The following is a 23847-nucleotide window of genomic DNA, read 5'->3' as shown; positions in this document are numbered from 1 at the left end:
GTTGTTTTTGTTTTGGGTAGAGGAAAAAAAACATGTAAGGAAGGAGATGTGAGAGGGCTAAAGTTTTGGGCTTTGGGTTCTTTTTTTGGATCGGTGATGACCTGACTTTGGGGTTTAGTTGCAGAAGGTCTGGGATGAGGAAGGAGGAGAAGGAAGAATAAGGGGCGGGGGTTGGTGGGGAGATGCACACGTGGGTGGTCTATGGGTTTTCTTAAGTTTTTTTTTTTTTTTAATTTTGAAGTTTTAAATATTTTAAAATGTTTTATATGTATTGTTTATTATTGAGTAATAATTAAATATAAGGGGTTAACTCATTGTTGTATTTTTAAACACATGTCAATTTTTTAAATAAGAGGTGAGCATACACATGAGTTAAACAGGATGAACAAAACTGCACTCAATTATATAGTACTTGGTTCAGAACACTTAACGGTCCAATACACAAAAAACTTCATAGAATTGAGTGAGAGGCACTTAAATTACTCCCGGCACTACGGTCATTAAAACTGTTTGAGTGTTTGACTCTTCTTTGTTTTAATCTCTGTTTTAGTCTAATCTATTGAGTGTTTGCTACTACGCACGTGATGCAGAAATTTTTCAATAACCCTGGATTTATGCAGAGTGACTTTGTCCATTATTTATGTGTGAGTTTGTCTATTGTTGATATGTCATGCGGTAACAGACAACAATCTATAAAATACGAGTTGATATGTGGTACAGACAAAATGTATAAATTAGGTGTTCATCTGTTGAGTTGTCTAAATCTTAATGGAACACTTTGGTCCTAATTTAACCAAGACCACCTGATTTCTTTCCAAAATTGCATATCATGTATATTAGTGCTATGTCACTCAGTAATGACTTTGTCCACTTTGAATTACCATTCTGTGGTAATGATGTAAATTACTTAATAACACTTAATAATAAGCGATTTAGTCAAAACAAGATTAGTTTATTTTGAGTTGAAATTAAAGATTGCCATGGCAACACCTTGCACTTTTGTGCCTGACTTGTCCAAAGGTAATGCTTGGACAACCCTTACAGATATTTCAAGCCAATGATCACCTGCCTGTCAGAATATGCTACATATCCACCCTTGATTAGAAGGAACTGTCAATTGATTCTGTCAAAATGACTCAAAGCATTTTCGTCATTGATGGTGTGTGGTGGGTTTTTGTTGGGGCATGCCCTTTTGCAAGTCTACCAAAATTTGAAGAAGAGCTTTGTTTACTCCTGTCACAGTAGAAAAGTGTTGCCTGCAGCTACCTGCAAGAAAAATAGAAGCCTCCACATGACTTTGCCTGCCAATTAGCACTCAAAGAATTACCTTTCTGATCCATAGCCTATCAAATTGCCAAGTGGAGTATAAGCAGGGATGAAATTGAAATGATCATGTCAACCGGACAAGGCTCAAATGCATAGGACAGAAACTGGTCACAGGAGGTTCATGTACTGATTAAAACCCAAAGCAAGCTTAATTTGGTGGTGAAGTTACTAATTACTCCCGTTTTGTCTCTTATCATAATGAATGTGGTCATTGTGACTTGACTAATGATATGCAAGGCCGGCTTAGATTACTCCTAGGCAGAGATTTGTCAACTTGCTTCTGTAGGTTAGCAGTTTGCTTAGCCCATAACGTCTGACAACCAAGGTAGTAATATTCACGTATATATCAAGGCTTTCAAAGATAGAGAAGCATTGGGGTTAAAGTTAAAACAATGAAGTTACAAATCAGACAAAGCTAGCTCTGTCTGCTATGAGCTTGTATTAAATGGACAAAATGTTCCATGTATATGAAACCAATGTTAGTGTGCTACCTAATAATCTAATATTACATAACAAAGAACAAGTAATGGTTTATTTTCTTTGTTCTTTCATAATTCATTTTTGTTTTACTATATGGCTCTGGTACTCATGGATAAGTTGGACGGCTAAACCCTGGTAAAGAAGCTCCATTGAAAATTAATGAACGCGTTGATGTCCAAGGCTCAGACATTGCAGCTTTTATTAATTGTTAATTATCTGCCTAAGCCCCCCTAAGTATATATATATATTTATGTTTTTGTATTTCATATAGTAGTTTGGGAGTAGCTGACTTAGTAGTCACACATTTTTATAAGAAAAGTCTCAAAATTTGAGGTACCTCACTACCTCCCTCCCCAATCATAATTAGCCCAAGAAATTCACAAAACTTCACACAATACGACATACAAAGAATCTAAAAATAGTCATGACAAATAGACTAAATCTGTCCATTGGATACCATCCATACGAAGTAGCCAGCTAGCAAACCATCTTCCCGGCCACCACTACTACATATACCCGCATTCAAACTCAGCTCCTCATAAACCACATAAACACAGAGGAATAGATTATAGAGACAGAAAGAGAGATTATGGAACACTTGAGCAAGTACTTCAAAGTGGGAAAATGTGAAGGGCAAAAGGTGGTGGATGGTGAAACCATGCCACTAGTGCTGCAACCTACAGAAGCCAATGAGAATGATGTGGAGTCCCTTATTTTGGCTTTGAAGAAGAACAAGGACTGGTTTGAGCAGATGATTATCAAGAACAGTGCAGTCCTCCTTAGGGGTTTCGATGTAAAGAATGCAGAGGAGTTCAACGATATCGTCGAAACATTCGGCTGGGATGATATTCGTTATGTTGGGCCGGCACCTCGGACACATGTGCACAAGCGAGTATGGACTGCCAATGAAGGACCTCTTTCAGAATTCATATACTATCACCATGAGATGGTGTTGGTAAGCGCATATATATTACACTTTTAAGAAATTAAGCTTGTTTACTTAATTGAAATGCTACCTTATTATGCCAAGAACATCAGATAATTAATGCCCTTCTTGCTGTTTGTTAGCTGCAAAGTCAGTAGCTGAGTGTGTGATCTATTTTGTTATTAGGTGTGTTAGATAGCAGCAAAATTAATCTATACTCTTCTTTTCAGCAAACTCTTCATAAGTAATGATATCATAGGAAACTCTTCAGTTCTTCTAACTTTCTTAGAACCAACAAAAGACTGAATCTACAATTTTTCAAATCTGACCGATCACCAAGAAGTAATACTAATACAACATCAATTGTTAGATTCTTTGATGAGATCACTGTTTGATGACCAATTAATAAGCCTATAATAGAATGTGATACTTGGTCAGTTGCTTTCCTCCCCTGCCTTGCCAAGAGAGAGATCAGAATCAGAGATATTAACTACCATGCATTCTTAATTGAGTTGAGTCAATAACACATTTTTGACTGAATTCTTTAAGCTAAGTCAAACATAAACTCAGTCCAACCTAATATCAACTAGTATATCATATTATGTCAAATTTGTTATGCACCACATATACTAGTGGGGCGTTCTGTGATGATGTAAAGGATTAAGCAATTAATTCTTGCACCCTAACATCATTCATCCATTATACTATGTATTCAAAAAGTAAAACAATCATGCACACTTTGTCACCTAATCTCAGTTACCTTACGCTTCAAACATATAATTTTACTCCAAAGAGTTGACCCAATATTGGCATCTGCAAATTAATAAGCTGTTCTTAATATTTAACATTACTTTTACTGTGTAACTAATTAATTAACCAGATTAAGGAATATCCTAAAAAAGTGATCCTATTCTGTGAGACACCACCACCGGAAGGTGGAGAAACACCCTTTGTTCCAAGCTTCCGAGTAACAGAAAAGATGCTGAAGGAGTTCCCAGAAACTGTAGAAGAAATGGATGCAAATGGCTTGAAGTACAGTTTCACAGCTCTTAGTAAGAACAGTACAGGTTCTATGAGGGGTAGGGGTTGGGAGGATGCTTTTGGCACATCAGACCGTGCAGAAGCTGAGAGAAGGTATGTACATAAAAGTTGGATCCCTTCCAATGTAAACAAAAGAAAAACAACAGAAAGACTTGATAACTAAGGCCTAAGGTTATTAATGAAGATGTTGATCTAAATATACGAAATAACAAAAATATATGTTGACTGCAGGGCTAATGCTTTAGGCATGGACGTGGAGTGGCTACCAGATGGTGCAATCAAGACGATATTGGGGCCAAGGTCACTAACGAAGGTGTTTGAAGGAAGAAAAGGAAGGAGAATGTGGTTCAACACACTTGTAGGCATGCATGGGAAGGAGCACAGCTCTGCCATGATGGCTGACGGAACGGAGATTCCAGAAAATGTGGTGAAGAGATGTGAGGAGATAATTGAAGAAGAAAGTATCCAATTTAAGTGGGAGAAGGGTGATGTTCTCTTCTTTGATAACTTGGCTTTGCTCCATGGAAGAAGGCCTTCTCTTCCTCCCAGGAGAGTCTTGGTTGCCACATGCAAGTAGTGATCTGGGTATTATATATGCATATGCCCAAAGCATTTTCCTTATTGATGGTCTGTGACTCTGAGGACTGTGGTGGGTTTTTGTTACAGGTCGTTTTTGTTACAGGTCTACCAAAATTTGAAGAAGAGCTTTGTTTCTCATGCCGTGCAAATTTAATCGCTTTAAGTATTTGGACAATGTTTAATTAAGCACTGCAATGAAAGCAAGTTACTGTCTGGTGATCTCATCATGACTTATACAAGTAGAGAATCCAAATTCAACTTGGACTTGAATCATGCATGCAAATCCCTAAACGGATTCCTCAAACGGATCCAGGGTCTAAACGTTTTCTATCTGAAAAGTTCTTAACTGTTAAATGAATTGCCATACAAGAGGGCAGTCTAGGACTTGTTTAGTGACTGATAGTTTCTTGCCAGTTGGCAAAGCTGAAGTCTCGCCGGGGCAACCATAAGACAAGCCCCATCATTAAAAACTGCATCTCTTAAATCTTCAATCTGATAGACTTAACCAGTAATATCTGCAAGCCCTCAACAACCCCATGCCAAATTTTCCAGCTTCAATTTTCCAATGCCAATATTATGTGATCATTTTAAAGCCCATAGCAAACAACGGAGTGCCTCGATTGCATCCAAAAACAAAATACAATGGCGGCAAAAATCTAAACTCATGCCTCACGAGTATACAAAGTTTTCTTTAACTAAAATAAAATTCGGTGCTTCTTGATTAGGTCAATAAAAGGACTGTTAAATCAGGGGAAACAGATAAAACACAATTTGAAGCTAAAAAACATATTTCCTTCTATTTATTTTCTGGACAAGTTAAAATAAAGAAAACATTAGCACAGCCCCAAATCTGTTTGTTGTTCTTGTGGGCCGATGGGGCATTGGGTTTTTACCCAACATAAAAACTTCCAGAAGACCAAGTGCCAACTATGGAGCGCGAGGAGACATGGCCCGGCCACGACCCCTTCCAACATAGCCGCCATAACCCCTTCCGTAGTAACCACCACGACCACGGCCACCGCGTCCAGGACCACGGCCACCTCGACCACCCCGATACCTTGTAAAAGCGCCAAAAGTCTACAACAAACAAACAACCATATTGATGAAAATTTCCAAAATTAGGGTAGGAAAAAATCACAGTTTACCTCTGTATCTATCTTTATTTGCTCAGAGTATCTAGTCCTTCCATTCTGATCATAATTAAGAGCGTTGCAGGAGATGGTATCAAAAAAGTCATCCTTATTGTATACGGGCTGGGGTACAAAGGCAAAATTAAAGAAATTGAGATGGCAGAAGTGATAACAAGATTATTTCTTATGTAGAACTCATCTAGCTTCACAATGAAAAATGAGATAGCAAAGTTCACCTTCATATCAGCCTTTGGCAACTCCGCATCATCTTCATCTTCAGTATCATCTTCATCACTGGCTTTTCCATCCCCCTCTTTGTCCTTAGAATTAGGTTTGTTACTCTTACCAAGATGACCCCAAACCTCATCCTTATTGAACTTCTCATTCATTGCCATGAAATCAAAATCTTCAGTGAATTTTGTCAAGGGACGTGAACTCTGCACACCATATTAAGTGTTTGGCACCATCAGGGTTCCCAAAAACTACAACCAGTTTATTGATAAGCGTAAATTGAATTTAATCAGAGGAAATCCTATATTTGGATAATTTATATTTTCTCCTATGTATCTCTTGCTATGGATTAAAAATTTTCGGATAAGCTGAAAATCATTATCTTCACTGACTGAACAAGTCCAATCAAGAAGTTTCCATTTCAATTCACATTTAGGTCATCATTCAGATTCTACCAAATGCAAATTTCCAAAGATCCTCAATTAATCAATTCTGAAAAAGTAAATAACACATTACCCCAGTTCCTCGTCCTCTTTCACGCCCTCTATAAGTATACCCATGGCGATTTTGGAATGGAGCTCCATTTGGCTGGAATATATATATATATATATAGAGAGAGAGAGAGAGAGAGAGAGTGTGTTAGAGACCTCATTGCATTCGGGTCATATAGAGTGGATAATAGAAGAAAATATATGAACTTAAATTTCAACTTTAGTCTAAAATTGTGATAACCGCCAATCCAAAAATTTTAACTATACAGAAATTTAAAATCTGAATCGAATTCAGAGTGACAATTCCACATAAATCTAATTAGCGCCCTCAAAGTTACATAAATAAATGTACCACAGAGAAACTAAAACAAAAACCCACCCCATCTTATCCTAAACACTTGCAATTCAATCAACTAAACCTGTCCAATAAGTTGAATGTTCCCCCATTGAAGTATAACAATCCAATTTTTTACTAAATCCACCAACATATGAACAGACATAGAAATATAGAAGCAGAAGGCAAAACATAACAAACAAGTTCAAGAGCACGCATGCATGTATGTGTGTGCACATGCATGTATGAGAAAAGCACACCTTTTGACCATCCCGTGCAGGCGGTGGTAATGGCAATATTGGTGGCTGAGGTTCAGCTGGAACTGGGACCGACAGTTCTGATGAGGTTGACGATGAGACTTGAACTACCTCCACATCCTTGTGAGCTGTTTGCAGAGATTGAGAAGAAGACACTGCAGCAGATCCAGGCTGCAACAGCTGACCTGGGGTTACCAAAGAAGGTACTTGCGTCTCCGTACGTACGGAATTGGATGTCCCAACAACAGACGAAGTAGATTGAGAAATGCTTTGATAATGCAAGGTTGGACCGGAAACTATATGAGGCTTGTTAGAGATTGGTGGTACAACAGCACTCATATCTGGGCTTGAAGTGGTCAGAGAAGAAAGTAGTGGCAGGCTTGCACTGAGCATGGCTGCGGAAGGGGCAGAACTTGGTGCCTTGTTGGGCATTGAGCTTGGAAATGTTTCAGAAGCTAGTGAGGTAGAAGGCACTGGAGGCAGAGCAGTTGGCAAGGTTGATGGTGGTAAAGAAGTAGAGGTCAAACTAGGGGAACTAATACTGGCAGCAGGAAGCAAAGGTGATGGAACATCAGGTAAGTTTGAAGCTCCAGTGGGTAAGGAGGCATTAAAATTGGGATATTGCAATGGCTGCTGCAATGAAGCCATTGATAGCCCAGGTGGTGGTCGAAGCAAAGGTTGCTGGTGTAACTGAGGAAGCCCATTCGGAGGGCCATAGTATCCTTGCCAGTACATTGGCATAGGAAGCCCACCACCATTTGCACTTGGAGGAGGAGGCGAAGCACCCCATGACCCTATATTCCCTCCAGGTTGATATAAAGGTAAACTCCCTTGGAAATTTGGACCATGAAGTCCCAATTGTGCAGTATGGGGATTAATATCAGTCAAAGATACACTAGCAGGTGAAGGCAAGCTCGAGGTTGAGGGGGCTGGGCGGGAATAGTGGGACTGCAAAAGAGAGAGAGAGAATAAATCACAAAAGCGGTTAACTAGATGCATCACAAAATTTTAAATTCCTTATGTTACCTGAATAATAGCTGGATCATTGTTTATGGGTGGTGTAGGCTGAACAGGTGGAGAAGACTTAACCTGTAAATCCTGGAAATAAAAAGCAATAATAAAATACTTAGTGTGATGATTACATAGAAAATGTAAACAGAAATGAATCCAAGTCTACAAAGTTCCGAAAGAGGACATGATGACATTACGACAAGTTACATGCCACATCATGCATCAGGCCATTAGAGTTACTGTCTTCATCTTATATTATTATTATCATATACTTCAAGAGTTACCATATCTGAGGTGGATTTTACACACACTGTAGTAGTCAACACCAAATTGCAACAGTAAATGCTTGATTTTTACAATCCCTAGATAATCAAAGTCCATGCCAGAGATTGAACAAAATACATTTGTTGAGTAATTTTAGATTATCAAAAATACACATGCAAGTGATTTGCACGACCACAGAGATCTTAGTTTTTTTTTTTGTAAATTATCAGACCTCGATATAGAGCACTATTGCAAATGTGACTCCATACTAAGTATAGTCCTAGGTTCCTAGGCATCTCTGTATACCATACCTTGATGTCACTCCCGCGGAATAGTATATACTCATAAACTTTGTCACCCGGAGGGATTTGTGGTCCATCCTTTTTCCTTCCTTCTGTTCCAAAAGATCGTACTGCCATGTAAAAAGAAGTAACAAATTAGCACCAATTTATCTACCCATGGCTCAACCATAGCACTTAACTACACAACCTATATCATAAGGTACATGCGACTGGAACTATCCATAAAACCATTTCATGCTTCATAACTCAGCATGATGGCCTCTAAAAGTTACACAAACTAAGATCTTCAGCCTTTATTTTCATACATGATTATATATTTCAACATTGCTAATGACATTCGCTTATACCATTGATAGCATTATGATAATGAACCAGAAATAAAAGGATGCAACCATAATTCAAAAACAAATAACCATGCACCACAAGTGGCTGGTTATATATCAAGATATCTTATTTATGCCATGCAACTATGAAATGCAATAAAGTGAACAAAAGACCTTCCCAAATCTTGGAGATCATTTGTGCATAAAAAAATTGAGCAGGCCGCAACCACAAGAACTGAAGACCGTGACACATAAAACCAACATGCAGACCAGGTTACCCTTTATCACTCCCACCACCCCTTCCTCCCTCTTATTCCTCTAAAGCGCAAATAGTTGACATTCAAATTATACATAATTGCAAGCTTTTCAAGTAAAATGTTTTCTTCTCTGTGTTTCTTTTGCTTAGTTTTTTAGTTGGGAATTCAAACCAGAAATTTCTTCATTACCATATCAGTGATGGTATCAAGGAAAGTGCAATTACTATGAAGCCAAATTCCTTTATGAAAAGTAGATAGTAACAGAATAAATGGTTAATATAGGTATTACAATTACAATAAATACGATGCAATTTCAAAAATCCATTTAGCCCTTGCCAACTATAGAATAGATAAACCATTCTACATCTTGCCAACATTCCAAGTCTAAAGAATTGTGCAATTTATACATAAAAACACATTAAGCCAACTGATTATCATTTTTAATAGCAGATTCACAGTTAACGAAATTTTCAAAAATCCGAAGTCAATAATAATTATAAAAGATAGCACTGTTAATCTAGACCACCGTAACTAGTAAATAAACTAATAAACTAATAAATCAATTAAATAAAATTATAAATAAATAATAAATAAAAAAACATCAACAAATCCTGAGAAATAGAAATCGAAGGCTAGCGAGTTAACTCAGTACCGTTTCTGAGTCCAATACTGGACTCTTCGGTGTTGATGTTGTAAAGAACGCCTTCGTATCTGATCTCACTCTTCGAAGTCAAACTAATCAAGCTTCCTATGTACGAATCGGCCGCTGAGCTCGATCTGGAAGCAGTCTCCGAAGCCATGGCCTCTGATTTCAAACTCTAACACATACAGATTCGAGAGGGAGGGAGAGAGAGTAGGGTTTTGGTTTTGGGGGTGGCTTTGAGATTATCGGTTTGCTGTTCGTGGAAAAGAGGGAGATCCACCTATTTAATACCTACAATTTTTTGCGTTTTAGGTAATTTAACGAATAATAATGAGTTGGCCAATGGCAAAAGGACACATGGATCGGTCTCGGACTTGTTGGTCTTTTTGGTTGAATTTGGGGAGAAAGAGGTCCATATTATACTTGTTTAGTAAACGAGGAATCGCAGTTGGGTTTTTTTTTTTTTTGGCCACTCAGTTGGGTTTGAATAGGGTGACTTGCTGGGTTGCTGGAGAATCGTCCAATGCTGAATTACGAAATTACCCATTATAGTTTAGCAAAATGAGTTGTAGTCGCTGTCCCGAGGATATGGTGATTTGTTCCAGACTACGATCTATGCACATATCTGGTAACTAGCAATTTTTGCGCGAGCGAAGTATCATATTCTATGCTAACAAATCTTTTGGCATAAGAGCGAGTATGACATTGAGCAAGCACACAATTCTAATTTAAAGTAACTAAACTTTGGCTCGAGCGAGCATTAAATTATATATGGTAATTAGTCATTTAGCGTGAACAAATATTATATTCTATGATAAAAAATTCTATAACACGAGCAAGCACACATTTTATACTAACCTTTTAACGCAAACAAGCAATACAATTTATGGTAACTGGCGTTTTGACGCAAGCGAGCATTAAATTCTATGGTAACTAGCCTTTTGACGCAACGCAAGCGAGCATCAAATTCTATAGTGACTAGCCTTTTGGCACAAGTGAGCATCACATTTTATAGTAACTAGCCTTTTGGTGTGATTGAGCAAACATTCCATAGTAACTAATTTTTTGGCGCGCGCAAGCATTACATTATATGGTAACTAGCTTTTTGACACAAACGAGCATCACATTTTATGGTAACTAACATTTTGGTGCAAGCGAGTATCACATTGTATGGTAACTAGTATTTTGGTGCAAGCGAGTATCACATTGTATGGTAACTAGCATTTTGGGGGACGCAAAGCACGCAGCAGAAGGAATTTTCTATTGCACAATAAAAAAATCAGTATTTTTTTACTCAGTGAAGAGAAAAAAGCAAGAAAGATGGATAATAACATAAAATGGTTGGTGAATTAATTATTTTAAATTTTATATAAATATGATTAAGATAGATTCAATCTAATAAATATAGGAATAACCGAATAACTACTCCACCACACTCAAACCGTAAACCAAATTTGTGGGATTTCTCTAAAAAACAAAATTTGCCTTAAAATTTTGGTTGGTCTTTTGAACATTTTGGAATACCCTAAAATTCAAATCTATGGATTTGAGTTATTGTATGAGTTAATTTGTTTATATTAATTTTCTTTCTTTTTGTTATTGTACATATTAGAAGTTTAGAACAAGGCACAATTAAAATAAATAATTTTCTTACATAATAACGAATATAAATTTTATATTGTCCCTTAACCATGAATGTCATGTTTAATTACCCACATACTAATACATCATACTTATTCTTAAACACGAAGAATTGTAATCATGTTCTTTATTCTTTTTTGGTCTTTTTATTAGTAGATACGACAACGGCAAATAGTCGCCACCATGAACCTTGCTCTATAGAAGTAGTACCAATTTTGGAGCGAAGCCGGTATGATGTATGTGTAATGCTTGCAAGTTTATCTTTGGGTGCTAATTAACAAAAGCTTTTAATATGTAGGCAAATTAACATACAAATAAGATGAGTTCATTTGTACTTTTATGTTGTGTTCGTGTCGTGTTTGTGTTGTGTCTTAAACGGACCAGTCATTGGCCATATTTTCTTTTATTTTCTTAGTGTGAAAACCTTAACTTATGATTTTTTTTTTTTTATCATAATAAGATATTAACAGTTTTTTATTTGAAAATTGAAACTTTTTGTTAATGACAAAAACAATGTTAAACGACATGTGTCAATCCCTTGTCCAACTAAGATTTTGCCTCTTTCGACATTGATCTTCCCCTCTCTTCTTTAAGGATGAGAGTCGTGCTTAATTTAGACTAATTTAAATCTATATGTGGATTGACCCCTACACTTTTAATATAAAGGTTGCTACTATAATTTTTAGAAATAAAATTTACAACATGTTCTATTTTGTATTTGTCTTTTTGGTTGGTCGTATTACAAGAGGACTGAATCATAATCTTTTTTCTTTAGTTACAAATAGAGAATAAATAAGAAAATTTTAATTAAAGGTTTTACTTTTCAATATAATTGGTTCTTATTTTCTACATAGATCGTCTAACTATAGGTTCAAATAAAATGACAAAAATTTTCTTTTTTTCTTTTGAGAGGGACAATGCAAATTTCTGATATATGATTTAAATAAAGTGTATTTTAGTTGAATGACATAGCAAATTTATAAGATTAGCTTAGGTGGTGATGAATGAAAAGAAATAGAAATATCCAGATAAAAAAGGAAATTAGAAATATGAATAAAAAATTTGCCAGGTAACGGAAAACACTAGTACAATGACAGAAATACCCTTCCGCAAAAATTCGAACTCACTGTCGTGATTAAAAACCGCAAGCCGAAAACAGAAAACCAAAACAAAGGAAGGCGAGCGTGGTTTCCCCTCAAACTCGCTTGCATTCTCAAACTCAGAGCACTGAAAAAAATCAAATAGCCGTTGTACGGACATCTGGAGTTAGGGTTTTCAAGAAAGCCAAATATTTGCTATTTCCTCTGTGTTCCATTTTCGTTATATGAATAATAATTCTGCGACAATTTGGGGGACGGAATTAGGGTTTCGCCGTGAGAAATCGTGATGTTCACGCCGCAGAGAAAGTCGCTGGCGCTAACGCCGAGGAGCGGCGGCGTGCTTTCGAACCATAGGAACGCTGCGAAGGGTAAAGCCGTGGCGTTTGTGGACGGTCCACCGCCGCCATTGGGTTCGCTGAGCGAAATCGGGCCCAAAACGACGCCGGACTTGGGCACAGGGGATATGGACGATTGGAGGAGGTTTAAGGAGGCTGGATTGCTTGATGAGGCGGCTATGGAGCGGAAGGACCGCCAAGCGCTTTCCGAGAAGGTAGAGAGGCTTAAAACCGAGGTTAGTCACCAGTCTTCTTTTCTTTTCCCAAAATTTTTGTTTGATTAATTTGATACTGGTCACTGGGTTATTTCCATATTGTTAATTTTGGGTACCCGTTTTTAAGAATTTCTGGGCAGTTTATGAAGATTCAACCTTTTTGCAAGTGTGCAAATTTTTTTTTTTGCCTTATATTACTCTTCTAATATATTTGTTGTTGGGCAGCTCTTTGATTACCAGCATAATATGGGACTTCTTCTGATTGAGAAGAAAGAGTGGACTTCAAAGCATAAAGAATTGAGTCAAGCTTTGGCTGAAACTCAAGAGATTCTTAAACGGGAAAAGTCTGCTCATTTAATTGCAATGTCTGAAGTAGAGAAGCGGGAGGAGAATTTGAGGAAAGTATTGATAGCCGAGAAGCAGTGTGTAGCTGAGGTATGATACCTTTCAACTCTGTATGCCCTTTCTAGCCACTGGGCTTGTTTTGTCAATTCGTATAGTAGATGTTTTTGGGTTATATTTATGGATATGGATGTATTTCATCACTGCAGCTCGAGAAGGCTTTGCGGGAAATGCACGAGGAGCATGCCCAAATGAAGCTTACATCTGAGGCAAAGTTGGTTGATGCAAATGCATTACTTGTTGGAATTGAAGAGAAATCTTTAGAGACAAATCAAAAATTTTGTGCTGCTGAAGCCAAGCTCGCTGAGGTCAACAGAAAAAGTTCAGAGTTGGAGATGAGATTGCAAGAGGTGGAGACACGGGAAAATGTTCTTCATAGGGAGCACCTTTCGTTAAGTACAGAGTATGCTCTATACCCCAAGATACTTGCATTTAGGATGTGCACATTCCTAACAAATATAGCCCCTCTGTTCTATTATTGAATGTGAGACATCTTGTCACTTATGATTTAGTCAGTGAAAAATGTCTTCATTTAATTATTTCTGACATGTCTTTCAGATATGTTAATTCAGAGTGTACTCAATGTTTGCCATCATTATAGTCTATTTTAATAATCATTTTATTCATATTGTTTGGTGCATTTGAATTTTAAAATTAAATCTTACTTGTTATTGTCATTAGGCGAGAGGCACACAAGGCAGCTTTTTACATACAAAGAGAAGACTTGCTAGAGCAGGAGAGGAAGCTACAAGAAGGGGAAGAGAGGCTATGCAAGACTCGGAGAATTCTGAACGAGAGAGAGGAAAAAGCAAATGAAAATGATATGCTTATTAAGAAAAAGGAGAAAGACCTTGAAGAGGCGCAAAGTAAGATTGATTTTTCAAACACGACGTTGAAAGAGAAGGAAGATGATGTGAATAAACGACTAGCTGACTTAATATCAAAGGAAAAGGTGTGTCTCTTGTCTAGATGAGTTTTTTCAACAAGTACAATTTCAGTTTTGTTCATTATTTTTCTGTTATGTTAATTTGGTTGCAGGAAGCTGATTCTGTGAGAAACATCTTAGAGATGAAGGAGAAGGAATTACATGAATTGGAGGAAAAACTAAGTTTACGAGAAAATGTGAGTCCCAACTCTGATGCATAAATAGTATTTATGGATCACTTTGATGCATATATGGAATTACTGCCGGTTTTTTACATTTAGAGTCACAGTTGGTTTGAATGTTATACTAAAGTATTCTTCTGGCATGCAATGATGTATTATAGCATTCACTTACTAAAAACTTATCCATAGCAAGCACCAATAGATTAGAAATATTTATAACCATTAAAACATTAATAGATAATAAAATATCACATGGGAAAGGAGAGGAACAGAAAATATACTGATACAAATATACTGATACATCTCTTTTCTTTTAATTCCAATGTAAAAAAACAGAAAAGAAACTGGAGTGCAGAAAATGGCTCTCAATGGAGGGAGGGAGGTTGAATGTTTATTGTCATACAATTGTTCTAGAAGTCTGATACCTTGTATGTCTATGGTTTATTACAGGTGGAGCTTCAAGAGCTGCTCGACAAGCAGAGGGCGATTCTTGATACAAAAATGCAGGAGTTTGAGTTGGAAATGGGAGAAAGGAGGAAATCTCTTGACAAGGAACTGACTATCAAAAGAGATGCTGTGGAACAAAAGGAATCTGAATTCAACCACAGGGAAGAAATGTTGTTAAAGCGAGAACAATCATTGCATGAAAAATCAGAGAGGCTGAAGGAGAAAATTAAGGAACTTGAAGCAAAGTTGAAAAATCTGAAGGAGAAAGAGAAGGCCATCAAAGTTGATGAGAACAAGTTAGAAGAGGAAAGGCAAAAAATACTCTCTGATTTAGACCGCTTTCAGAATCTTAAAGATGAAATTCAGAAGATAAAGGATGAAAATGTTCAACTGGAGCTGCAAATTCGTGACGAGAGAGAGAAACAGGTAATTACCGACAAGGAGAGGTCAGAACACCTCCATTTGCAGTCAGAACTGCAGCAGGAGATTAAGAATTATAGACTTCGGAATGAGTTGCTTTTGAAGGAAACTGAAGATTTGAAGCAGGAGAGGGAAAAATTTGAGAAAGAGTGGGAAGATTTGGATGAGAGGAGAGCTGAAGTTAGCAGGGAGCTCAGAAAAATTGTTGAAGAAAAAGAAAAATTGGAAGAATTACAATGCATGGAAGGAGAAAGGTTGAAAGAAGAGAAACATGCAATGGATGATTACATAGAGAGGGAGCTTGAAAACCTCAAGCTAGAGAAAGAATCATTTGCATCCCAGATGAGGAATGAGCAGTTAGCCTTATCTGAAAGGGCCCAATTTGAGCATAGTCAGATGGTTCAAGATTTTGAGTCACAAAGAAGAGATCTTGAGGCTGTTATGCAGAAGAGGCAGGACGAAATGGAGAAACATCTGCAGGAAATGGAGAGAGCATTTGAGGAGGAGAAGGATAAAGAACATACAAGTATCAATTACTTGAAGGGAGTTGCTGATAAGCAAAGGGAAGAATTAAGATCTGAAAGGAATAGATTTGATAAGGAAAGGGATGAGTTTGCACAGAGCAAGAAGCAGCTGGAAGTAGACCAACTTGAAATACACAAAGATATTGATCAGCTTTGTATGCTTAGCAAGAAGTTCAAGCACCAGCGGGAACAGCTTATTGAGGAAAGACGTCGATTCCTTGCTTTTGCTGAGAGGATCAAGAGTTGCAAGGACTGTGGAGAAATGACAAGGGAATTTGTACTTTCTGATTTCCAAGTACCTCCAATGTACCATGTTGAGGCTGTTTCTCTCCCAAGGCTAAATGATGAATTTTTGAAGAACTCTCCGCATGATTTGGCTGTTCCTGATTTGGAATATACAGAATCTGGATGGGGAACATCCTTGCTCCGCAAATGCAAGTCAATGGTTTCTAAAGTATCTCCAAGTAAAAAAATTGAGAATGTTACTGCTGCAGTATCTTCGGAGTTGCCACTTCTATCATCTAAGCAGATTAATATTGAAGAGAAAGGAAAGGAGCCTAATATGCTTGCCCATGAGGGAGCAATAGGGCATATCAGTCATGAAGATGAGCCTCAGCCATCTTTTAGGATGCTTAACGACTCCAACAATGCTCAACCACTCTTATCTGATAACAACATCAAAGAGGTGGATGATGGGTATGCTCCATCAATTGATGATCATAGCTTCATTGACAGTAGGGTGAAAGATGTTCCAGAAGATTCTGGGCAATCAGAGCTGAACAGTGGTCGGCCAAAACCAGCTAGGGGCCGCAAGTCTAGACTGTCTAGAACACGCACAGTGAAGGCAGTGGTTGAAGATGCAAGAAATTTTCTACGAGATACTCCAGAAGAACCATCGAGTGCAAGTATGCTGCCCAATGACAGTGGTTATATTAATGAGGAAAGTCGGGGTGATTCCAGTCTTGCTGAGAAAGCAAATAATAGCATTGGAAGGAAACGGTCGCGTGCTCAGAGCTCTAGGATTACAGAAAGTGAGCAGGATGATTGTGATAGTGAAGGACGTTCTGGTAGTGTCACAGCTGGTGGGCGCACAAAGAGGCGACAACCCGTTGCCTCATCTGTGCAAACACCTGGAGAACAGAGATATAATCTCAGACACCGCAAGACGTAAGTTTCTTAATGTTCTGTATGAATCATTGGCACAATGGCTGCTAATTTGGAAGTAAATTACAAATTAGTGTTTGCAGTTTCTGTGGTGTGATCATAATATTTGGACCAACTTGGGCTGAGGATGTGGTACCTGTACTGGTTTTACGTACAGGGATGGACTGAAGGTCTTTGAACTTGCATAACACGTGTGTGTATATCTTTATAGACTCATAGACATATATTTGGTGTGTGTTATTCTTGGTACTTTGTTGGATTATCACCTTAAGTTTTTCGGACATTTGGAATTCTAACACGATTTCAACTCCAGATTTTTTATGTAGTCTTTGGTTGGACTCTTGGTGTATCAATTTATGTTTTGGGACAATTGTTATTTAATGCACACATGTTTCAGTCTCTTCAATCCACATGTTTCTTTCTCTTTTGGGTGACAAAGAACTGCTTCTTGACCCGTATCAGGGGGTTTGTTTTGGTCAAGGATTAACTGACCAGTTCAATTGTCTAGCTCCTTATTGTTAATGTATCAATTAAAATGTTCATTGTATTCCAGGATAGTCTATTCCAAAGTCGTCTAGGCCAAATAATGTCCTAACCAACTTCAGTGCGACCTTGGGTGGCATGTTCACTGTCATTTGAAACTATTGTTCCTAGAGCAATAAAACCACTTGGTATCTTTTTTCTAAAAAAGAGAAAGGTTTATTGCTAATAAATAGGTTGTTTGTTACTAAATTATTACTGGTTTGAGAAATAAATTTGATTCTTTCCAAGTAGTTGGGAGTCTTTCCTATCTTAATCCGAGAAAATGTAAACATAGAAAGAATTTAAGGACGATGCAATGTTGAACATGAATAAATTTATTTTGTTGTTTGTTTATCTACATAGATATCTTTTAGTGGAAGACATGACTTTTACTGTTTTACATGTGACCTGGTTTGGCATAAATTGTCCAAATTAAGTACAATTTGATCTTGCCTAATGTGTTGACATTTTCTCCCCTGTACCATGTGAGAAAATGAATGATTATTCTGAAGTGTTGTATGAACGTTGATCAGTGCAGGCACAGTCACAGCAACACGAGCTGCGGCTGAACTGAAAAAGAAAAGGAAGGAAGAAGCTGGAGGTGGTGGTTTAGAACCAAATCCGGAATCTGTTTCTTTATCATTGGGTGTGGCTGGTGAGAATGGCCAAACTACACAGTTGGTGCAGGTCACATCGTTAAAAAGTTTGGAATACTCAGAGGAGCAAGTCGTTAGGGTAAAATCCTCCCTTGCCTTTTTGGTTTCTTCTAATTTGTGACGGTTTTTAGCTGAAATTTCTGAAACTGTTTTATTTCTGTTTGTTGTGGTACAGTTCAGAACACCAGAAGTCGTTGTTGATGACGATGCTGATGCAGCAAAGTTGGTCGAAAATACAGAGTTGAGTGTGGAAGTTAATGGTACACCAGAATCTGGTGGTGGCAACTGCAAAGTTGGTGAGAGCGACGATGACTATGATGATGATGATGAGGAGGAGGAGCATCCTGGCGAGAAGTCAATAGGAAAGAAGATCTGGACTTTCTTCACAACATGATGAGCGAAAATCAAACTCTCAAACGATAGTCAGAGACTCAGAAAGCTTTGTAATGACTAGCTTCTGGTGGGATTTCTTAGCATTTTTTGTTTCTCCTTAATTTGCCTTGTAATGACTAGCTTCTGGTGAAAATAGGATTTTTTTTTTTTTGGGTGGGAGGGGCTAGATTTCTATGTCCGACTTGGCTGAAGGTAGTGTTACCAGCTGTAGCACCTGCTAATTGATAATCGGAGCCATTTTGACACATTTTTTGTTTTTTCCAATCTATTGCCCTTAGGCCTTATCTAGAGATGTATACTCTTTTATGTTTCTCCTTTATTGAAGAAATAATTAAATTTTGTGATCAGTGGTCACCCTGTTTAGCCAAATGATTGGAGCTGATATGTATAGTACTTGTAAATTCATCTCTTCATTAATTAGAGAGCATGGTTTTTATTTTTTAATACTGTTTTGTCACTTTGTGTTTGTAGAATGGTTTTCTATATTGTTTTGGGAAAAAAACAATTTTAGTCCATGTGTTATATCTCAAAAATAAATTTGGTTCTTGTGGTTTTAAAATTTCACATTTGGTTTTTGTGTTTTATATTGTTTACAATTTAAAGACATTTTATAACTAAAATGAAAATTGTTTTTTCAAATTAAAACTAATAAGTTTGCGAATTTTACTCAAAAATGATAAAATATTATGTATGTAATCTTCAATTTAATTTTTTTAAAAAAATTGAAATTTGATTTTGTTAAAATTATTCTTATATTGCAAAAACATAAGACAGAGAAACCAAATATGAAGTTTTAAAAATACAAGGAACACATTTATTTTCGGAGTAAAATACAGGACTAAAAATATTTTTTTCCCTGTTGTTTTGTGAATGAATGTCATAGATTGACATTAAAATGAGATTTATAAAAGATGAGAAATGCAAGTAACTAGGGGATAAGGTCCTGGTTCACTTGTTTTAACTTTTAAGACCCATCTCTCTCTCTCTCTCTCTCTCTCTCACACATCCCCCCACAGAGATACACAATACACAACGGGGACCTCTAGAAAAGGTTAGGCTGAAAATGACTTATCAAGCTATACTAGGTCTGTCAAAAAAAATTTAGAGCCCGGGCTATGTCTTCTTAGCCTAGCCTTCCATCTTCCCATCCCCAGTACTGAGACACTGTGGTCCTCGCACAAAAAAAAAGAAAAGAAGAAGCTCCAATTACTACCTTATTAATTTTTTCACACCTGCTTTTTATCCTCTATATTTCTTATTCCCAAGTAAACACGCCAAAGAGAAAGAGAGGAAAACCAAAAAATTTTGGACTGGACCATTTACTATTTTACTGTTGTCCTCTTCTGTTATAACTTTCCCTACTTAGATTATAGTTTCAATGAAGACCTTAAAGTCAAGAAATAAAAAAAAAAAAGAAAAAAAAAAGAACACCAGTTTCAATGGGTAATTATGGTATTGGATCAAATGGGAAGGGTGAGGAGAAGGTTCAAATTCTGTTGATGTGGGACAGTGTGAGTTAACTTTTCAAGCAGGGTATTTTAAGGGATAAATCTTATATGGGACATGCCCCAGTGGGACATCTCTCACATGAGATAGGACCCACATGAGATACCCCACTGGGCCACGTCCCACTGAAAACTCACTCGTATTTTAAGTGGTTAATTATAGAGGTAATGAAAGGAATGATTTGTTTTCCTTCATTTTGGTGATGATGAAGAAGGGAATAGGTGCAGCAATTGGTAAAAGCCATGGTTGGAGCCATAGAGTTTGCTTTGCCCACCCATTTAAAGATTCAATGCTCTTTTGTCCTTTCCACCTCATTTCAGAAAGACACTGAAAAACCCAAAAGCCAAAAGACCTAGAGAGCAAGCAAGCAGGGAGAGATAAGAACCCATGTTTTTGTCTTGCATGCATTTACATGCACCTCTGTGTTTTGCATGGACAAAATGGTCCCCTAGCTACTACTGCCCCGATCCCCCTGCAAAGTGCAACCCTCCAAAGTCCAAACCTAATCCTTCCCATAACTAATCTCTCAACCTTAATAACCCCTCCCAACTACCACTCCCTTAAACCCCCCAAAAAGTAAACATTTTTAATGAACACAATGATGATAAAAGCAACACATTAAATTAAAAGATGTCAATTAAATGTTTGATAAGACCAACAGAGCCGTATAAAGGGCAATCCTAGCTTTCGCTTTCACTATCAAGTCCCTCTGAGATGCTCTTAGTATTACTACTCTTCTGTTCGTAATTATTATTGTTGTCATTTGTCACAACTATTATTACTTTGTTACTCTTCGAGAACTGCGCTTTTGATCTTGTGTGTCTTGGCTCTCTCTGCTATATACTTTCTTAGCTTTTCCATAAGAACACAAGGAAGAGAGAGAGAGAGAGAGAGCTCTGTTATCTTTCTGCAATTTTGTTACCCTTCTCCCCTTTAGCCTTTTTCTTCATTCAACAGCTTTGGATCTTTCTCAAATTCTGTTTGGGTCTCAAACATTTGTGGTTTCCTTATATATAAAGGAACCCATGTTGTTGTTTCTCATGGAAATTACATCTATGATTGTTTTGTGTTTCCTAAACCATTGCTCTTTTGGGTATGTTCCTCATGTCACTTTTACCCCATAAACCCCATGATTCAGAAAAAAGAGAAAAAAACAACAAAAATCTTCTACTGGGTTTCATAGATACAATGCATGGGGCATCTGATAGAGTCACCAGAATTTTCACTTGAATTCAACTCAAGCTAGCTTCTTCTTCACTTTGGCCTCCTCGGTTATATTCTGTATCTAGTTTGTTGTAATCCAAACTTTTTGAATTTAACATCCATGAAGGGTTATACCGCCAATATCAGTCCTGTCATTTTTGTTATCTTTGTCCTCTTTATGACTGCTTGGTGCTCTGAAGATACAGATGTAGATGTAGCTCCAATGGAGAAAACAGAGCAAGAAGCTCTGTACTCTGCAATACAAGGCTTTGTGGGTAAATGGTGGAATGGCTCAGACCTCTATCCGGATCCTTGTGGGTGGACTCCTATACAGGTACTTTTTACCCCCACCCACCATTCTATACGGTGTCTGTGGTACTGCAAATTGCCAAAGTGACAAGCTTTATTCGTACAAAAATATGCCTGTAAGGCTACGACAAGTTCCAGTTTTTCTTTCATGATTATTATTCATTATTAGTGCATATAATTTTTTATTATAATTTTTTAACATTGTTTGGAAAATTAATAAGAAAATACATGCTACAGTTAAGCACCTTTACAGTACTTCACAAACTAGAAATCTTCTTCTTCTTCCTGTTATTATTAGCAGTGGTTGTGGTGGACTGGGTGGGGGTTGATCAACATCAAGCTATAGAACAATTTTATTCAAAGTATGTGGCACAGATTTAAGTGATTAGCAGAAATAATAAATGAACTTTTGCACAACATTACATGCATTCTTTACTGTTCCATGCTAAGTTTATAACCACCAGTTATTATATACATTGAAGTTTTGGGTTTCCAGAGTGATAGGATTTTTCATTTTTTTGTGCAGGGGGTGTCTTGTGATCTCTTTGATGGGCTTTGGTATGTGACTGCCTTAAATATTGGGCCCATTCATGACAACTCCCTTAGTTGTTCCACAAATGCAAAATTTAGAACACAACTCTTTGATTTGAAGCACCTGAAATCTTTATCCTTTTTGAATTGTTTCATCTCACCACACAAGCATGCAGTTGCAATCCCCACAGACAACTGGTGGAAACTTGCTGGCAGCTTAGAATCATTAGAGTTTCGATCGAACCCTGGCCTTATTGGACAAATCCCATCTAGCTTTGGTAGCCTCAGAAAGCTTCAATCATTAGTACTTCTAGAGAATGGATTAACTGGTGGATTACCAGCAAATGTTGGTGATTTAATCCACTTGAAGAGGCTAGTTTTTGCTGGAAACTGGTTTACTGGTCCAATTCCTAATAGTTTTGGTGAGTTGACTCAGCTATTAATCTTTGACTTAAGTGGGAACTCATTATCTGGGCCTTTGCCACCCAGTCTTGGAAGCTTAACGTCACTCTTAAAGCTTGATGTGAGCAACAACCTATTGGAAGGGAAGCTGCCAAGTGAGCTTGGTAATCTAAAAAAATTGATCCTTTTGGACCTTAGGAACAACAATTTTTCAGGTGGGTTGACCAAGTCACTTCAAGAGATGGATTCCTTGGAAGAGATGGTCTTGTCCCACAACCCAATTGGTGGAGACCTCAACAGCCTAGAGTGGCAAAAGATACAAAACTTGGTCATTTTGGATCTCTCTGGCACATGTTTAACAGGTGACATTCCTGAGTCCATATCAAAGTTAAAGAGACTGAGGTTCTTGGGTTTAAGTGACAACAAGCTCACAGGCAGTCTCTTACCAAAACTTGCAACTTTACCATGTCTTAGTGCACTCTATCTACATGGGAACAACCTGACAGGGGAGCTTAAATTATCTGAATGGTTTTATCAGAAAATGGGGAGTCGTTTTGGTGCTTGGAACAACCCAAATCTCTGCTATGCCAGTGCATTGGTGCCAGCAGGCCATGTCCCATTTGGGGTAAAGCCATGCCAGCCAGAGGTCAGATTGCTTGAATCCAATTTAAAAGCAGAGTTGGGTGATGGTAGTTCAAATCAAAATTCCCATTTCATGGCTTCTTTGGGATTTTCAAGCTATGGCATTGATGGATTCTGGTGGCTTAGTGGTCTTCTGCAATTAATGATAGTTCTATTATTGAATTGGTTCCTATAGGGTAGTACTTTCTTGTAGAAGTCCAGAATATAACCCCTCTATAAGTAATTGTAACTTGGCTTTTATTGCTGGTTTGCTTCCTTGCTTTTGTCTCCTAACATGAACTTCATATTTCTTTTCTGGCCGCAGGAACAGCGTATATTTCATCTTCAATTGCTGATATGCTAAACTCTTTCTCAAAACATTCACTTGCACAATTTGTTACCATCCCACATTTCACAAGCAACTCTAACCCATTTGATCACCAGCACATTTAAACAAGAAATTTTCTTAATCCATTTTTGTGGGATAATAATTAGGCTTATTAGCACATTTGCCCCTTGACTTTTAGGTGTTTTCTCACTTTACCCCCTTACATTTATTTGTTACATAATAACCCCCTGAACCTTTATGCCGTTTCCCACGTTACCCGATTCCGTCAACTCCGTCAATAACCCCGTTAGAAATGCTGACGTGGCGTCTACGTGGCAGGGTAATTTCGTCTTTTCAGCCACAAAGGACCAATCTTTGCCATGTGTGTGCCACGTGGTAATTTGTGGGACCCAATATGCCATGTTGG

General features: G+C 37.6%; 4 protein-coding genes across 4 annotated transcripts; 3 read left to right on the top strand and 1 right to left on the bottom strand.

Moving 5' to 3' along the window:
• The first annotated feature begins 2395 nt into the window (after positions 1-2395).
• Positions 2396-4349, top strand: LOC147295379 (clavaminate synthase-like protein At3g21360). Its single transcript, XM_086234384.1, has 3 exons — positions 2396-2761; positions 3612-3865; positions 4004-4349. The coding sequence occupies exons 1-3, from the start codon at positions 2396-2398 to the stop codon at positions 4347-4349; spliced, it is 966 nt and encodes a 321-aa protein (XP_086090510.1).
• A 687-nt stretch (positions 4350-5036) lies between these two features.
• Positions 5037-9858, bottom strand: DCP5 (decapping 5). The gene is made up of 8 exons (XM_086234071.1): positions 9604-9858; positions 8381-8481; positions 7821-7892; positions 6798-7742; positions 6229-6300; positions 5718-5918; positions 5497-5604; positions 5037-5428 (listed from the first exon to the last, which is right to left on the bottom strand). Exons 1-8 carry the CDS (start codon positions 9749-9751, stop codon positions 5279-5281), a joined length of 1797 nt encoding a protein of 598 aa, XP_086090197.1. The 5' UTR covers positions 9752-9858; the 3' UTR covers positions 5037-5278.
• Positions 9859-12414: 2556 nt separating this feature from the next.
• Positions 12415-18816, top strand: LINC3 (little nuclei3). The gene is made up of 8 exons (XM_086233671.1): positions 12415-12906; positions 13111-13320; positions 13437-13690; positions 13969-14239; positions 14326-14409; positions 14845-16952; positions 18005-18206; positions 18303-18816. Exons 1-8 carry the CDS (start codon positions 12622-12624, stop codon positions 18519-18521), a joined length of 3633 nt encoding a protein of 1210 aa, XP_086089797.1. The 5' UTR covers positions 12415-12621; the 3' UTR covers positions 18522-18816.
• A 2047-nt stretch (positions 18817-20863) lies between these two features.
• Positions 20864-23394, top strand: LOC147295376 (RNI-like superfamily protein). Its single transcript, XM_086233742.1, has 2 exons — positions 20864-21563; positions 22065-23394. Exons 1-2 carry the CDS (start codon positions 21351-21353, stop codon positions 23286-23288), a joined length of 1437 nt encoding a protein of 478 aa, XP_086089868.1. The 5' UTR covers positions 20864-21350; the 3' UTR covers positions 23289-23394.
• Positions 23395-23847: the final 453 nt, after the last annotated feature.

The sequence above is a fragment of the Dryas octopetala genome, chromosome 2 (genome assembly GCF_963921425.1).
Source record: "Dryas octopetala chromosome 2, drDryOcto1.1, whole genome shotgun sequence".
In the NCBI taxonomy this organism is placed as follows: domain Eukaryota; kingdom Viridiplantae; phylum Streptophyta; class Magnoliopsida; order Rosales; family Rosaceae; genus Dryas; species Dryas octopetala.
Note: the sequence above shows the minus strand (reverse complement) of the source record. Positions and strands in the feature narration are given on the sequence as shown.

Coding starts and splice junctions, on each gene's coding strand:
- LOC147295379 (XM_086234384.1), top strand. CDS start 2,396: ATGGAACACTTGAGCAAGTACTTCAAAGTGGGAAAATGTGAAGGGCAA. Junction 2,762..3,611: donor ATCACCATGAGATGGTGTTG/GTAAGCGCATAT, acceptor TTAATTAACCAG/ATTAAGGAATATCCTAAAAA. Junction 3,866..4,003: donor CGTGCAGAAGCTGAGAGAAG/GTATGTACATAA, acceptor TGTTGACTGCAG/GGCTAATGCTTTAGGCATGG.
- DCP5 (XM_086234071.1), bottom strand. CDS start 9,751: ATGGCTTCGGAGACTGCTTCCAGATCGAGCTCAGCGGCCGATTCGTAC. Junction 8,482..9,603: donor CAGTATTGGACTCAGAAACG/GTACTGAGTTAA, acceptor TTTACATGGCAG/TACGATCTTTTGGAACAGAA. Junction 7,743..7,820: donor ATGATCCAGCTATTATTCAG/GTAACATAAGGA, acceptor TCTCTTTTGCAG/TCCCACTATTCCCGCCCAGC.
- LOC147295376 (XM_086233742.1), top strand. CDS start 21,351: ATGAAGGGTTATACCGCCAATATCAGTCCTGTCATTTTTGTTATCTTT. Junction 21,564..22,064: donor GTGGGTGGACTCCTATACAG/GTACTTTTTACC, acceptor TTTTTTGTGCAG/GGGGTGTCTTGTGATCTCTT.
- LINC3 (XM_086233671.1), top strand. CDS start 12,622: ATGTTCACGCCGCAGAGAAAGTCGCTGGCGCTAACGCCGAGGAGCGGC. Junction 14,240..14,325: donor ACTTAATATCAAAGGAAAAG/GTGTGTCTCTTG, acceptor ATTTGGTTGCAG/GAAGCTGATTCTGTGAGAAA. Junction 18,207..18,302: donor CAGAGGAGCAAGTCGTTAGG/GTAAAATCCTCC, acceptor GTTGTGGTACAG/TTCAGAACACCAGAAGTCGT.